The 17,731-nt window shown below is 36.5% G+C and overlaps 1 protein-coding gene across 2 annotated transcripts in view; it reads left to right on the top strand.

Annotated features, from left to right (window-relative positions):
• The window catches only part of IPO11 (importin 11), a 105,584-nt gene that overhangs the window by 15,578 nt on the left and 72,275 nt on the right, over nt 1-17,731 (top strand). For both annotated transcript variants that reach the window (XM_009272498.2, XM_019470275.1), the window contains 6 exons: nt 5,335-5,407; nt 8,790-8,993; nt 13,459-13,591; nt 14,547-14,605; nt 15,485-15,533; nt 17,463-17,533. In XM_009272498.2, the coding sequence (XP_009270773.1) occupies nt 5,335-5,407; nt 8,790-8,993; nt 13,459-13,591; nt 14,547-14,605; nt 15,485-15,533; nt 17,463-17,533 (589 nt within the window). The remainder of the gene's footprint in view (nt 1-5,334; nt 5,408-8,789; nt 8,994-13,458; nt 13,592-14,546; nt 14,606-15,484; nt 15,534-17,462; nt 17,534-17,731) is intronic.

Genomic DNA, 17,731 nt, shown 5'->3' with positions numbered 1-17,731 from the left:
GCCTCACCATTGCCGAGTACAGGGGCACGATCACTTCCCTACTCCTGCTGGCCACGCTATTTCTGATACAGGCCAGGATGCCATTGGCCTTCTTGGCCGCCTGGGCACACTGCCGGCTCATGTTCAGCCGGCTGTCAACCAGCACCCCCAGGTCCTTTTCCGCCAGGCAGCTTTCCAGCCACTCTTCCCCAAGCCTGTAGCGCTGCATGGGGTTGTTGTGGCCGAAGTGCAGGACCCGGCACTTGTCCTTGTTAAATCTCATACAGTTGGCCTGGGCCCATCGATCCAGCCTGTCCAGGTCCCTCTGCAGAGCCTTCCTACCCTTGAGCAGATCAACACTCCCGGATAATGCATGACAAAAAGTTCTCCAAAGAAGCTAAAAATCTAACCAGTATTCTCAAGCACCAAATCATTTAATTAAAAGTTACAAACAGTGCCACTATAATTTGTGATACCTACAGATCTATGTACTTCTCAGTGTCCTGTGTGAAGTTTTTTCTTTTTCCTTTAAAAAGTAGGTGTAATTTCAAAAAGGGTTTCAATTTTCCTTCACTGTTTTTAGGAGCTAAGAACTGAAGTGTTCAGTCAGTCTCTTAAATGCTAGTAATACGAATAGGTGGGACGTCACTGTCAGGTTGTGTAGGGTGTAAATTGGAATTCCGGGTCCAGTTTTTATGGATCATGTATCTAAGCTAGTTCAGAAAGTAAGGCATGATTTTCATTGTGTTCTTTGTTTGAGATAGTTTAATGTATTTTGCCTTACATTGTAAGCTTTTCTGAAGATCCACCAAAGGAGGGAAAAGTGATGAAATTCTGCATCTGTAGGACGTTTTAAATAGTGTAGTGCTCCTTCATTATTATGTAAAGCACTAGAGTTTTTGTATACGTGGATTAGTATACAATTGCGAAACATCTGCAAGTGTTCAGATTCTCTTTTATGCAAGAGGAAAATACCATCTTTTGCATGGAAGATGGCATATATCTTTAACATGTCTGGTTTAAGTGATGAGGTAATGCTGCTTACATTACTGGTACTTAGCAAGCATTATTTGAAGCAATTATCTATATTAAATTTCCAATATGAGTCCAGTTTTTCCCCATCTCTAATTTTTCTATCGCAAATTTAACACAATTTATTTATAAAATAAATTTAAAAAATTACTGGCTGCTGTTAAAGATTCCATGTGGTAAATATGTATTAAATTTCCACTCTATGTCCAATTTTTTCTCTATTTCTAATTGTCTTTCTAAATTTCTCATATGTGACATCTTGTCAGTAGTTTGCACTCACCCAGATCGCTTTTCTCTTAGCAGAGTATGTTGAGGGCATTTTGAGAAATGCTGCTTTTAAGCTGTAATTTCTCAGTTGATTGTTTTGTGAACCAATTGTGTTTTGGATACCATGATTTTTGAAGGTTTCATTGTACAGGCTGTATTTTTGTTGTCCTTGCAAAATTCTTGTCTTTCATCTCGTCTATCACATCAGGAGCTGTCCCACATCCATCCATGGTAACACCTAAAAGCTTGTTGTGATCACCCAGCCTTTTTGGTAGAGCAGATGTTGGATTTGGAGGTGACTGGTTTCTGCTGCCTCTCGAAGGAAAGGACTTATTTTATACCTGTGTTTTTCTCAGTGGGATGCTAACTCAGGTCTATCTGCTTTACTCAGCTGTTGATTTTCACAAAATCTAAGGAAAAAATCATACCATTGACGTTTCTGATCTTTGCCAAATGTAGTTGAAATTTGCCAGGTAGTTTGAAGAATTACGAGAATTGGAGGAGGGTTCTTGCAGACAGGTGATATGTCCATATAGCGTTAATTCCTTAGTAAATCAGTACTAAAGATGGCTTCTTTTAGAACAATTTGTCTTGAATATTTATGGACTTGTGGAGAACTTTCCATCTCCAAGAACTTTCCCAATAGGTTAAAAGTCTTTGTTGTACAAGTGTGCTGAAGTTAGTTTCAGAGGAATCAAGCAGGACTAGCTTTACCCTTCTTCTGCTGAGCATTTGTGGTTTCTCAGCTGCTACTACTACAAAGCAGGAAAATGTTGAGATCGTGAATTGTTTGGACAGTACAGTAGTTGAGTGCTTCATTCTTCTAAAATATATAGCCCCAGAGAAGTGAATACAAACATCATTTTTTTTTTTTTTTTTTAAGAAAAAGTGAGCCTTCTGAAATATTTTGCTTTTTGCATGTGTTCAGCGATACCATTTGTCCTATTCATGCTACTTAATTCTCCATGTGCCTTGGACTTAAAGCAGCATTTTCCAGTGAGAGCCATTTTAGAGATGGGCCTATGAATTTTCTCCCTCGTGCTTTCTCAGACAGCTTTCCAGACTGGCGTGGAGAAGAGCCTAGGGTTGTCGTAGCCTCTTTTAAGGCACAGTTTGGCCTATTTTTTGAAATTGTTGTCAGCCTCCTCAAAAGGTGGTCTCACTTTATGATTTTGCACGTGGTTTTGGTTTCTTCAGAAATGGCTTTTCTTGAATTCTTGAATATTAAGAGTTCCTTTTCTTGAACATGTTTTTCATTTTACAGATAATTACTGTTAAATCCTGTCTTTTGTGGACTGTGTTCTCTGATTTGGTTACCGTGTTGGCAACTTATAATAACGCTTCTCAAGTCCATGTTTTCACTTGTTTGAATGATAACTATAAATAACTCTTCAGATTTGGATTTCTGGTTTATGAAATAGTAGGCTTTTTTAAAAAAAACCTCCAGAATAACTTTTTAAATATTTGGATACGTGTTTCCCCATACCACAAACACAGGAAAAGGTCAGAAACTTCGAAGCTGCAAATTGTGAAAGACTACAACATAAATACCTCGAAGTTCGTCTCTAGAAGAACTTGTTTCAATTTTTGATTTGGTGTAACTCAGTGCTAAAGGAAAACAACTTGTTGAACGATACACATTGTTCCCAACTTCTAGCCTGCCTTTAACTTCTGTATGGAGTTGTGGGCCCCTCTCGCAACGTATTCGAGGCGGGTGGCGGTGCTGCTCTCTGTGGCTGCTGCAGGGGGTGAGCGTGTGGCGGGGAATCCGGTCCCCGGCAGATGTCACTGTCGTATTCTCTAAACGGGAGATGCCTCTGTCCGCTCTCTGCTGCACCGTTAGACATCCTGTCGCATCGTGCAGTATACCACTTGCATCTGCATCCATTGCTTAGATGGGGTGTTTTTTTCATTACTCTCTGCCAACTTTGCCACATGTCATAAGCTTCTGTATTTGAGGTGTTCGTCCTCGTGAGTCTATTTCTTTTCCTTCCTGTGTTTTGTTTGTAATGGCAAAAGCTGAATTACAGTGTTTTTATTTATAGTAAGTAATGAATTGAATGCCTCCTGCTCTTGGAATATGCATATGATATGATTGATATAATCAAAATTATGAAAAATTAGTTAAGGCAAGGGGCCTCATGAGCTCACAAGCAAGGCAGATGAAATGATGTAGTAGAACAGGTTTTTTTCTTTACAAACCAGGTTTTAGGTGCTTTCTGTTATCCCTGAAAGTGAGTTATTGTGCAAGCTACATTTAATTGAGATTAGATTTCTTAATCGTGTTAGTAATAGCTTTCAAGTTTTAGAAACCACTTAGAGTATGCCTGTTTGTGTGGAAATTATATACTGCATTTTTGTATTAAAAAAAGGACCACAAATTTATTTCCCTAAAATGTCGTCTAGTGGCTTTAGATTAATAACTGAAATTGTCCCCTGCGGAAAAACTTTTACTGTTGCAGAAATCTTTGTAAACTTTACCCAAAATGTTTTTAGGCATAATTTAATTTCATGTAAAAATATCTTAAAGCCTAAATCTTGATAAAAAGTCATTTAAATGTGGTTCCTGAGTGCTGTAAATTACCTTTGAAAATAAGACTTAATGTGCAGTTCTGAATCACCAGTGAAACAATAAATTGCCCCCCTTGTATACTATACTTAAAATGGTAAATCTTTGGTTTAGGAAATAGTGAGTACTTGTGTTACATACAGAGGGGAAAACTCTAGAAAACTGGAATATTGTTGGAAATGTTTGATCTTAGGGTAAATCCTGCCTCTGTTTTTTATTATTTTGAGATGAATATTTAGTATTTGTCTAGATTAGTGTAAAAGCTGTGTTTTAGGGAACCTTAGGCATCATTTTAAATCTCGCTATATAAAACTAGTGGTTTAGTATCTGTGCCTGAGGTCAGACAACAGGAAGTGGTTGTGTTGGTGTGTTTCATCTTCTTAATTTGCAGACTTCCTTGAGATGTGATGATTGCATGCATGCTTCTAAATCGTTGCAACGTGAGGTGAAACAGTTTCATCTAAACAACCTTGTGTGATAACTTAAGTATTTTTATGTACAAGAAACAGCTTTCTAGGTGCTATCAGTAAACGAAAGGGGATTTTTTTTTTTTCCCCCTGATTGTATAATCTATAAATACCAACAAAGTGTTTTGAAAAGCAGTTTGTTACGTTTCCTGCCTGGAACTTACGAGAAAATTACATGGGTCATATAAAGTCTGAAGTAGTATAGGGGTGATATGATACTGTAACTTGTAGTCTTAAACTGATAGAGGTCACTTAACAGGAAGCATGAAGGTAGAGTAAAGCTGCACTTGAATGAAAATTAACCTTTATGGCTTAGAATTTATCCTTCTTACTAGTTTCCCCTGCATTTTTGAAGACTATAACAAAGTATTTTTCACTCAAAGGTATAATTTTCAAAGGATCCATATTTTTAAGTGTAGCTATGTGACTTGCTTGTAGAAAAGGATTTGTAGTAGAAAAGGATTATTGCTTTTGCAAAAAGAGCTGTCATCTGATACAATGATTGCCTTACATGGGGCAACTTTTTGTCATTATCCTTTAGTATACAGGGGCAAAGTCATGCTCAAGTCATCAATCCCCACAGTAATAACTATATAATAACTGTCTAATAACAATCAGTTTATAGTTTGTACAGTTTTCCCTTATTTTCATAATATATCTGGGTACTTTACTCTGTGAACTTTCTCTTTTGCCATTTGTGTTTACAAAGGTCACATCAAAACCTGAGGTTAAAAGGCCTCATAAAAATTTGTGTATTACACTGTTCCCTCTCTTCTTAAATATCTTTGAGATAGTGGAAAAACAAGGGGTGTTCTCTTGATAGTTTATCAAACTGAAATACATTAGTGTCAAGAAAACAGTGTATAAAAATAATCTTCATCCAGTCAAACACAGATGCACAAATGGAAGTGATCATCTAACTTCTGTGTCTAGTAATAGTGAGAAAATAATTCTAAGTATGAATTAATAGTTGTTTTTTATTGAAAATCAAATAATATTCTAATAAATCTATCCTGACAGTGCTCTTTCTGAAGAAGAAAAAACTACGTTGCGTGCTGGACTTATCACCAACTTTAATGAGCCAGTGAATCAGGTTAGTGGTGAATGATAATTACTCTACCTTGTATTGGTATATAATTTTGTTTCTGTCTTTAAAAAGTGTTCAGTAATAATAATAACATTGACAAGTTGCAATTTACATGTTGCCTTTCAGACAGATCTTTACGTTAAAGTGAGATCTTTTTCCACAGATCATAATTCATAGAATCATGGAATCATTTAGGTTGGAAATAACGTGTTTTGTCTCTTTGGTTTGTTTTTTGTTGCAATGGCAGTTTATGTTGCCCCTCGCTGTTTATGCAACCATTTGGTGAAATGGTTCAGGGAATGGGTGTAGCTCAAAAATAACCTTTCCCTGAGTGATTTTTCTTTTTTCAGCTGTATCTGTTCTCTGGTCTGACTCCCAGTATAGCCATACAAGGAAGTGTGGTGGTGGTGTAGCAGGAATGAGCTGTTGAGAATGCTGCTGCATAAACCCACCTAAGCAGCATTGATGTCACATGTCTAATCACAGCATTAATTAATTTAAATAGGCATAATAAAGCGTTGGTATGATAGTGTCTTGTCTTACATAAAGTGACTAATTTTAAGCTACTGTTTTGATCAGAGTAAGGATTTATTGTTAAATTGAGTATAGAGCTAATGTTAGGGGCTCAGAATATGCATATGCTAGATGAATCAGTCTTCCTTCTGCTAACTTATTCTTGCTCATCTAAGTATGAGAATCTGTAAGGAAGTATTTGCTAATATTTTAAGCTAGCTCTTAAAGAACTTTTTCAAGAAAATACAGAAATTATTTGCATAAGGTAAAGCTTAAAAAGAAAAGGTATAGCAAACAAACTTCCGTTCTGCAGACAGTTCAATTTCAACTTTTCAGGATTCCTCAATGGGATTAATGTTATTTGTAGGATTAGAGCAATGTATCAAAATCAGGATACTTTAGTCTTTGTAGAAGACCGTTGTGCAGTGACAATTTTGACTAGAATTTAAAGTTTTTATTTGAAATGCACTTTATTAAAATGCAGGTTGACATAGAAAATATCTTCAAATTTGTAGTGCAGGTATAGATTCAATGTAAAAAAAAAAAAAAAGACCAAATATTGGTAGTTTCTTTATTTCAACCAAAAAGAACTATGAAGTATGTCATGTTGGACCATAAAGTGTGTGTCATTTATGCTACTACTAGGTAGTATAAAATTTATCAAATATTTAATTTTGAAGTGGTTGCATGATATTTGCATTTCTAAAAGCCTAATGGTAACTGCATTGTATGTAAAACAATTCAAAATTTTTATCAATAATTTTTCCATACCTCCATTAGTATTTAATCAGTTTGCCTGCTAAGACAATAGTATGGTATATTTTGTAGGTATAAATTCCACTGCTGATGAACAGTTCTGCAGTTCTGAGGCTATAGTTGCAGGCTAAGATTGGAACCTTTTTAACTGACATTTTAAAGACTAGCGGCTTTATGCATTTATTTGTGTGTCCCTATGATGTTTTTGGTGTAAACCTCCCCATGATCAAAAAAACCATTTTTTTGTTCTATTTTATGGCAGCAGCCAGCTCCTAAATTATTGCCCAAACAATTGTTGTGATATTGAAGTATGTTTACAGAGTCCATCTCCCCTTCTTTCTCCCTTGTTCCCCAATCTGTGTTGTACATACCTTGAGGTTTCCTTTCAGAGACACGTTTCATTTAGTCCCCAGTCTGCTTGATATGCCTGAGCTTTGATATCTTGTGCTCGTGATGAGTGCTCTTTTCCAGTCACAGATACTTCATGACACAGTTGCTATCTGCTTGTGCTTTCTACATCATTGGAGGTAGAAAAATTATGACCCTTGTATGTATAAAAAGAAAAGAAACAACCCAAAAATATAAGAACTAGACATAGTATTGAGACTTGATGATACGAGCTGACTTCCAGAGGAGGGGGAGAAGAAAAACAGAACATACCATATGTTGGGAGTATAATTTCCATGCCCTCTGAAGATATTTACCACATGGAGGGAACAGAGGAACAAAATACTCCTTGAAATGTATGACAGCAGATTTTTTTTCACTTAAAAAGCCAGTCCTCAAGGAAAAAGTACTTGTGGCATCCCTGGAGAGTTTGCTTCTTGTATCACATATGGAGAAGAGTTTATTTGCTCCCTCCTGCCAATCAACATCACTTGATCCGAAAATAAGTAAGACTCCCAGCTCTTCCTTGCAAACGTTGATGTCAGTTTTCTGAAGCAACTCTTCTCCCTAAGCAAGTGGGTAGGAATGAATATTGTGGGAAGTTTTGTGGGGTGGTCAGCCTTCAGGTGAAACAGCTAAGGAAGCATAAAGGAGGGTGTGGCTATTCCCTCTTATGCCTGCGAGTTGCTTAGATTCCTTTTGATAGTGTAAGAAGGTGACTTCCCTAGGCTGGAAGTGTGGTGGTAGTTGTAAGGGTATGTTGAAGGTGGGAGCGTCTGCTTCATTAATCCAATCAAGGACCTTTTCAATGCAAACAGGATAAGAACAAGGAAACAAGAACATGAAGGTTTTGGATATTTGAGGTGGGGTTATGAGGTACTATACAAAATTTATTAAGGAATGTTTAGGGGAAGGGAGTTGTGGAGCAGCAAAGTGGGGAATAGGCAGAAAGAGGGTATAAAAAGGGCCAGTCGTGTAAACCGTGGCTGGTCAGTACCCGTGTCTGAACAAACCCGGTGCTTAATCACCACTGTCTGTCCTGTCTTCTGATTGAATCTCTTAACTATCTCTCTGTGTAATCTCACTCTCTTCATCGTGTGTGCGTGCTGCAAGGAGTAGGTGCCAGCTACTGGCAAGACTGGTGTGAGTGGGTTTTGGTGCCAGCAAGCAGATGGTTGGGTTGGTGTAGGTGCTCCTGGCCTGTGGTGTGAGGGTCTGGAGCAAGTGAGAGTCTCAGCTTCAGCCACTGGGATGGGACCGCAGCTTACAGGCACATGTACCCTGGGGGAGGCAACATCTCTGTCTAAAAGCTAAAACTCAGCTATAGCAGAAGTAAGGGTAATATGTATTCAGCAGTCTATGTTTGTTTGTAGAAAGCGATAGAAAAGATCACTAAGTAAAAAGTGGTTCCCAAATATCTTTTTCTTCATTTATGTGATTTCTAGAACAAATAAATTTAGTGGTCTTTATGTAAAATTTAAACAAGGTAGCCAGCTTAGCATTTTATGTAAATAGTTACCATAAACATAAAATAGAAGACTCTTTTTTTCCCCTCCACATTTATTTGCATTCAGCAAACTTAAAAATAGTTTGAGAAAAAAACACAAAAATCTAGCAATCCATACTAGGTTTTTTTGATTCAGGTTTTATTTGGCTGTTAATTTCTGCATTGCACATTTCCTAAATGATCTTTGAATTTGTGGTATTTGTGTTTTGTTTTGCTTTTTTGCAGATAGCAACTCAGATCTCTGTACTGATTGCTAAAGTTGCCAGGGTGGACTGCCCAAGGCAATGGCCAGAACTTATACCCACTCTTCTAGAATCTGTGAAGGTCCAGGATGATCTTCGACAACACAGAGCGCTACTTACCTTTTATCATGTTACAAAGACCCTGGCATCCAAACGGCTTGCTGCAGATAGGAAGCTTTTCTATGATGTAAGTAAGTGATGCAATGTTGTAGAGCATGCAAACCATGTATTGTACTACATGCTTGCCACTTCCCGTGGTTAGCTGGCAGTGCATTAATGGCAGGTATGGTGACTTTAGTGTCTGCTTTTGAAACAGAAGTGCTCTTACTTTGGTGGGTGTATGTACAGTATGAAATAACTGGAAGTCAGTTTCTAGGTGAGATGTTTTTGAGATCTTTAATAATTTTGCATACAGCTTGAGTGTTGTTATAATAACTTGGGTTAAGAAGCAGAGCTTCATCTATAGAACAATATCTGCGTATCAGCCTTATGTTACCATGCTGTACAGCAGATCTTATTATATATGAGTTTGCAGTGTTGTTGGAATTGTGCTCTGGTTTCGTAATTCAATATAGTCTTTAAAATTAAATACTGGTTTTTAGGCTTCCATATGACAGTATTTTTGGCTTTTATTGCCAGTGGGAATGTGTTTGGGGGTTTTCCAGATCAGCTTTCCCAGGTTAATTAAAAGGCAAGATGTGAATGCAAATGCCAAATCTTGTCTCATGCAGCTTACATTCTGCACTGTAAGAATCCACTGCTTAGAACACAGATTTACCTTTGGCTGTCGGCCGTTGCATCTCCAATCCCGTTTGGAGTTAGGCAATGATGTAGTACAGTTAACTGAATTTATTGAGTTAAACGTCTTTTACATTAAACAATTTGAATTTTCAAAATTTTATTTTATTCCTCCATTTTAAGGAAAAGATAATACTGCAGATAATGAAGACTATTTCTGAAGGTTTACTATTTATCTATGTAGAAAAAATTTTCTGGCTGTGTAATCATTAAGGTGTGAAATTTTAATCGTCAGGAGCCTGAGGAACTGAAGGCTGGCTTTTGGAATAGGACAGGACTGAATCGATGATATGCTATGAGATATGTGTGTAGAGGAACAGTGTTTTTCTCTCTGCCATGTATAGGTATGGATGAATATAATCTCTGTATAGGAAATATTTCTTAGTATGTTGAAATTTACTAGGCCGTTATACATGATCTGGATAATCAAACAATACAGGTTTTGGTATATTCAGAGATACTAATTCCAAAGCAATAAAGAGCGAGTGAGATAATGACTTCTTTTCTAGAGCTCTCCTAAATCCATATGTTGCTTATACAGCCTGGTTATGCAGCTGAAAATACTGTTAATGCTCAAGGATATAGCAAAAAAAATCAAAACCCAATCCCGAAGCCCCACCTTCATAAAACAGCCAAATCCATACCATCTTATTAGAGGGACAGAAAGGAATTTACAGGTCGTAAGGCCCAGTATTTGTTGATAAAGTTGTCATGTCCAACAGTACATTTGCTGTATTTCCACCATCTCACCAGGTTCAAAAAGAGCTCAGTTACCTTCAGTCATTTCTGTGTTTCCAAGAAACTCATTAAGTTTGTATGAACCTTTTTCTTTATGGAATGCCATTTTTCCAGCATGGTATTCTTTTTAATATTCTTTTATTTGTAGAGTGAAAGAACTTCAGATATGCAAAGAAAAGGCTTATAACAATTTTTTTAAATTTCTAAGGCAGTTCTTGTCAAAAACGTCATTGAAATTTCATTTTAATAAGCATACTCATTAAGCAGGCTTTTTATGCTTAAATGTTGATTTTTAACTTGTGGATATGTTCAGCATCCAAAGTTCCTCTATCATCTGATTTGACGTGAATGAAAAATTTCAGTGCATCCAGTTTCATTGTGTTGGGAGCACTGTGTATGTTCACAGTTTTTTGAACTTTAGGTGAGAAAAGGTGATTTTCTGAGCATCTGGCACTATAGGGTTCACATTTAAGGATTCCTTTTTTTTTTTTAATAACAGCAAAATTGGACAACCTTGAAGTCTGTTTCTGCTGTCTGCTGTTAAAGGGAATTCACATCTGTTGGGTGGCATGTGACTTCTCTTGGACAGTCAGAAAACCTTTCTCATGGAATGAAGCCATTTGAAGCTAAATGTTCTAAAAGCTTAAGTAACAGATTGCAAATTTTCTTGATACTTTCAGATAAGTAGTTACAGTTTCAACAATTTTTTTTTGTACAGCTTTGGAAACACTGATAAATTTTTCATGTAATGTGGTACTTGAAGGTTACAAGGTCATGCTTACTGATAAGGCATCCCTTATTGAACTCTGTTACCTGAGGTTTAAAAAGAAAAATGTTAGATGATGTACAGATTGTGATACACTAACTTGTAAATGCAGCTTATTTATAACTTCATCTTTCCAGTGAATAGTACAGTTATGATCATAACTACATTAGCGATCTTCAAGGTAGAATTGTCTGCTTTAGTACAAATACAAAAATGTAATATCTGGTTATATACCATTGGTTGATACGCTTATAAACTTCTATTTTCTTTTGAGCCTATTTTTCTGGACTTAGTTTATTAAATGATGATGGTGGCTCTTCAAAGTAAAACCAGTGAGTTTTATTTTTCTATCTAATAAAAATGTACTACTACTTTTAGGAAGAAATTGATTGTATGTGTTAAAACCTGTAGTATTTGGAATTTTTTTTTTAATAATAGCACGTAGCAATATAGCACATATTGGAGAAGTGATATAATGAATTTACTACAAATCAGCAAAAATATCGATTACAGTTTTTTTCCCCTAATTCATTTGACAGTAAGCTTTCGAGTCTTCCTGTTGCTTCTTGACCCTGGTTTTGAAAGAATGCAGTTATGTTTTTACAGTTTACCTGAAAAACGTTTTGTTTTTTTTTTCCTGAAACTGTGAAGTTCTACACAACTTCTATCTTAAACTAGAAGCGCTGTTTTTTACAGTCCTGCCGTAAAGTACAAGAAAGTTTTCGGTACCTTCTCTGCTACTGGATAGACACCATTCAGTTTAGTCTCTCTGTTGAACTTCAGTGAGGGTTTTTATGATTGTTCTGTTTTCTTTGCTGCTTTGGAGATTGCTGAATCTTTGAAATATGGTCATAAATAGGAAACTTGAATAGGAATCTTCATGATCATTGGCAGCCTATGAAATCCAACACTGAACAGGTCTGCCATCTTTGCTTTTACTGTTACTATTCATCATGAACAGTTTTTCTTTATGAAGATATTTCATATTTATCCTTTAGCTTGGGTATCTTTTTACCATCATCAGCATGCTTTGCCTGTTTTACTGACTAGAGGAATTTAAGGCAGCCTAGCCCCATGACTAGGTCTTTAGGTCCTGCAGTAATACGAATTATAATTGCTAGTTGAATGAGTTCAGATGTAAAAATGTGGTGGGTCCTCCTAATGGATACTGTTTGTATTTGTGGTTCTGCCCCCCCCAGTTTTTAATAAAGCAATTATTGCTTTAATTTTTTTTAGTACTAAGGTACACTGTTCGCGTGACAAACAAATAAGTTTATCCAGAGTATATTCTACTATTAGGACTATTATTGCTGCTTTGAATTGTTGGGTTTTTTTGTTTTTTTACCTGAGTTGTTACTGCTTACTATTATGGTTAGTATTAATGTATTCTATTTAAAAGAGCCACCCCCTCCAATACCCAAAGTCAACACCCAAAACATGAGTAGGTTGAAACTATTGGTAATTATTCAGTGATGTGTTTTTGCAACTGCACGAACACATCATTGAATAATTATCAAGAGTTTCTACTGTCCCACCTTTGTTCAGTCAAAGGAACGAAATAAACAGGTCATATGTGCTTTTGATTCCTTTGATGTAATGTGTAGCAGACTAAGTACAGTTTCTTCATTAACTGTGACGCTGCCAAGTGCTACCATAACTGAATGAGAAATTCTTTATCTTCTGTTTATACCTCAGATATCTTTATCAGGTAAGCACTGTTTGGAAACCGTAATGTGAATTAAGTTTGAGATCTGTTCAGTGCTAGGTGATTAGAAACTATTTGTCATTCTGTATTTTGAATAATTTGAGGCAAAAAGTCAGTGTTTGCAGCTATCAACAAAATAAAGTTAGTTTCAGTGTAGGCATTGTTCAATACTATTTTTATTAGAGAGAGGCATGCAAATGCTAACTGTGTCTCATAGTAAGCTGATTCAGATATTAACAATGCAGTATGACAAACAGTTTAAGTCTTGGGGGAGAGGAGGCAATGAGGAGAGCTGATAGTTTTTTGAAGCCTCATACCGTATTATAGACCTGTGGCTGTATTTAATGAAAATCAGGTAAGAAAAGGTGCCTAAATAGTTATCTTTAGAGTGATAGTCATAGACCAAGCAGTCAGGGAAACAGGTGAGTCTATCATAACATCTTCAAATTAAGACAAGATATTTCTCTGGAAAACATCTTTGGATCAGTACAACAAAGAAGTGAGTGAAACACCTGGCCCATATTATACAAAAAGATGGATTAAATAATTTAACAGTCTAAACTGGCCTTTAAAATTTAGGAATTCATTATGCTATAGCCAAATTCAGGAAGTCAAATACATTGTTGGTCTTTCTTCCTTTTGCAGCTTGCATCAGGTATTTATAGCTTTGCGTGTTCCTTGTGGAATCATCATACTGATACGTTCCTACAGCAAGTTTGTACAGGGGATGAAGCTGCAGCCACAAATTCACTAGAAAGAACCTTGTTGTCATTGAAAGGTAATAATGTAGAATGATATTAAATATAAGGAATCAACTACGTTTCTTCACACTGAACAAGTAAGACTTCTTTGGTAAAGAGTTTAGCATTCTCTAACAAAGCCATGCCCATTGGGAAAACCAGTAATCTTGGTTTATTTTACCTGTGCCTTTAGCAAGGCAGAAGGAGGATTGTTCACACGGAAGGGGGAGAAGGTACTCCTGTTTCTCAGTATGTACCGTTCTGATATGCATGTTGTAAGAAGTCAAAGTCTAGGAGGTGGGAAAGTGGGGGGCATAACAGGATGCTTTATGTGTGTTGTAATTTAGGCTTGCGTCTGTCTATCTTTAGGCAGTTAACTGAGGAAGCTGAGCTATGAATTTTTTTGCATTAAGTTCACCTTGTGTTCAGTGATGAGGTAGCCTTAGCAGTCAGTTTAGATTTTAGGTTGATGCTCAAGTAGTTTTCAGTGGGATGAATACATATCCTTACTGTACTTTGCTGCTTTGAAGAATTGAGATATTTGTGTGCGGTGCTTGCAATGTAGATGATACCAGTCTTGAATTGTTTCAGAAGGTGCAGCATGCGGCTTCTCTGGGTTACCGGCAGTGATAAACCTGAGAAAATTCATAAGATGGGTTATGGGCCCTAGTTGACTGTACTTAGCTCTTTTCCTGCTGCAGAACCTTTCAGAGGTGGAATACTTACAGCTTTTGCAGAATTCTTCTTGATTCAGTAATTCTTGGAGTTCTCTTCATTATTTTTACACATAATGTACTGAATTTTGAAGTAATTTCAACAAGATTAGATTCATGTTAGGTATGGTTAAGGCATCCAAAGGCCCAAAATTAAATGTATTTTTTAATATGGAGAATTGGAAGAAAGGCACAGCAACTGTAATTGTAATCCTGTTCTGAAATCTGTTGGAACAAGGGCTGAGAAATACCTACACAAGTAACTTTTTTTTTTCCCTAGTGCTTCGTAAACTGACAGTCCATGGGTTTGTAGAACCTCACTGGAGTGTAGAGGTGATGGTAAGTGACATATATCTGTTTCTAGTTCTAGATCAGAAAACTCTTGTGATGATTTCAGTTGTTGTTAGAGCTGTGTTTAAAAATCGTTGAAAGGCACGCATTTGTATTATGTAATGGAAGATTAAGCAACATGCTCTAAGTTGTCCTCTCATCAGTTAAGAGCTGTCAGATCCTAGATAGGTCCTAAACACTGTGACACCAATGGCATGAAGTTTTAAAAAAAGAAAAGGTACCCCTTCCAATTTACATGTCACATGATAGTGACACCCCTGTTGCCTACTGGAAGATGTCTTATATATACTCTCCCACTTCATTTGAAGAGGATGTTTTCGTTTAATGATGAATGTATGGGCATATTTGTTCTCCCAAATTCTATTGATAGAATTTGTCTGATTGAGATGAAAGCCTGTGGTATGCAGTCCGTCTGGGGCGGGGGGTGGGGTGGGGAGGGGAGAAAGAAGAAAGAAACCCAGGCATCTCCCTTAACCTCAAACACTGCCTGCTTTGCTGGAGGAATTGGTTACCTACGACTGGCATCCTAAACTAGGAAGTTGAGAACAAGAAAGAACTGCATAAGCAGATTGTAAAGCATATGTCTATATTTACCTATACCACCTTCTACTAGAGACGCTATGCTGTTTGGGTGGTACTAATAAGGTTGGTTTGGATCATCTATGCAGTCTGCTAGCTGGCTAATTATTTGTTTCATGAGGAAATTGCTTGTCCAAGATAATAAAATAGTTCAGTTAAAAGTGATAAGGTAATGTCTGAGCTAGTAACACATCTGAACTGACTTCAGTTTGACTCAACTTTCTTTTCATAATACAGTGCAAAATAAGCTTCACCTTTAAAAAACACATACACTTTTGTGGTTTTCAGGGTTTTCTACATGCAGTGTTTGAACGGCTAAAACAGTTTCTGGAGTGTAGTAAGTATCTGAATATTTTTCCTTGTATTGGTTGTTAAATATTAGAAGCTGGATGAAAACATCATACAGTTTAGTGTGTCATCATTAATCATTTAGATACAAGGTATTTTTTATAAGTGCAAAGCTATTACTTTAAATGCTGCTGAAACTTCAAAAGACTTCAGTAAAAATGTCCTTTTATATCAACAGACTAAAATCCTACCAAAATTATACTTGGTATGATAATGCCAATTTAAAAAAAAATCTTAAGCCATGGTTTGACAAAGTATCCATATTAAAATATGTAGATGCTACTAAAACCCAGATCATCTTGAGTTTTCTTCTTTGGGAGGGTTTTATGTTTTTCTTTTTTCTGGAGTTTGCAATGTATTTTGGTAAGTGTCAAATGGGAAATAGAGACCACGTTCAGCTATACATATTTTATAACTGGAAGTGTAGTAGTCTGAGGCAGGCAACCACAGGTTAACACAGTCAACAGAAATATAAGCATAATTGGTAGGTGTTAGTGCTTTTGCAGGGAAGTTACTTGAAGCAAGCAAAAAGGAGATGTTCGGCAGTGTTGCATCTGAACTCACTGCTCTTTCTTGCTTGTACACTTGTAGTAGACCTGGTCCAAGACATTCGTTCATTTGAAGCCTGTCAGGCCATTCTTTTAGGATTCAACAACACTTTTTCTGAGAATAGATGTCTAAACTGAGTAGAAAGAATTTTATTTTTTTTTTTAAATATATAAATGAGGGTACTTGGGCTCAGGAGCCTGTACTTAGGTGAGAGGGGCTGATCTGGGCTCTGAGCCTCGTTTCTAGAAAAGATGGAAACTGCCACTGTGTTCAATGCCAAAATAAAATACCTTCTTTGCTCTTTTAAAATGCAGGCTGCTTTGCATGCAGCTGTTTGCCCCTTCTACTATACTATAGCCATGTTCTTTCTGGCCCTTCTTTCATTTTTTGCAAGATAGTTGCCTAGCTTTAATAGACTGAATTGAAGGCCATCCCATCCTGAAGCTTGGTGGTTATCGTAGTCCCCTAGAACATGTGGACTGTGGGGTTTGAATGTCCTAAGATAAGAACTGAGTGGAAACTTCCCATTTCCACTTTTCTAATCAATAAATTGTTTTGCAAAAGCAGGCACGGCTACCTTACAAGATCAGTGTTTACATTTATTATATCGTGGTTTTCGAATTGAAGGCCATCCCATCCTGAAGCTTGGTGGTTATCGTAGTCCCCTAGAACATGTGGACTGTGGGGTTTGAATGTCCTAAGATAAGAACTGAGTGGAAACTTCCCATTTCCACTTTTCTAATCAATAAATTGTTTTGCAAAAGCAGGCACGGCTACCTTACAAGATCAGTGTTTACATTTATTATATCGTGGGTTTTGCCTGTATGCCTTCATTATTTTTTTTCTGGTTTTCTCTTTTTTTATGAAAGCTTTACCTATTTTTTGTAAATTCAGAATGTTTTCCAGTGTCCATAATCAATTATTTTTTAAGGTGGAGTTTCTAGAAAAGCACATAGAATTATGTAGTAGGGCTATACCATAGTTTTAATAAAAGGACATTTTCATCTTTTCAATGCTTTTTTACTTCTTGTCTATGCTAGCATTTGTTTGCATTATTTTAACTGTCTTTTATTATTGACTTGTCTATAATAATGTCCCCAATTGTTTTATTCTGATCAGTTACAGTGAATTTCACTGCAGCTGAGAGAAATGGTTAAAGACTCTTTTTTTTTTTTTTTTTTCCCCAGTACTCATTACCTTGAATTTGACTTTGAATTTATTCTGCCATAGAACTTTTTTCTGGCTGCCATAATCCCTGAACTACAGATAGAACAAGTTGCTCTCCAGTGTTAATTTTTTAAAACTTAGCTATTCAGAAGGAAAAGGAAAGTCTGAAAAAATTACAGTTATTAAATATCTGATTTACCAGGTAGAAGTATAAGAGCAGAAAACGTATGCAGAGATCGTCTAGAAAAGATTATAATTCTGTGCACTAAAGTGGTAAGTAAATTCTCCATTCATTTACTGAATAGTTTACCGTTCTGGAGGAGCAGTCCCCGTTCGGATATGTATGTGCCTTAAAGCCAATAGGTTTCAGATCTTTTAAAGAAATGGGAGGTACTGCAACTTTAAAACTTCTTTGTTATGGAATATGTTTTTGGTTGTGTTTTTTTTTTTTAAAGAAAAAGGTGTCTGTTT

The sequence above is a fragment of the Aptenodytes forsteri genome, unplaced genomic scaffold, assembly GCF_000699145.1.
Source record: "Aptenodytes forsteri isolate BGI_AS27 unplaced genomic scaffold, ASM69914v1 Scaffold92, whole genome shotgun sequence".
Taxonomy (NCBI): Eukaryota; Metazoa; Chordata; class Aves; order Sphenisciformes; family Spheniscidae; genus Aptenodytes; species Aptenodytes forsteri.
This window is presented reverse-complemented; position numbering and strand designations above follow the sequence as displayed.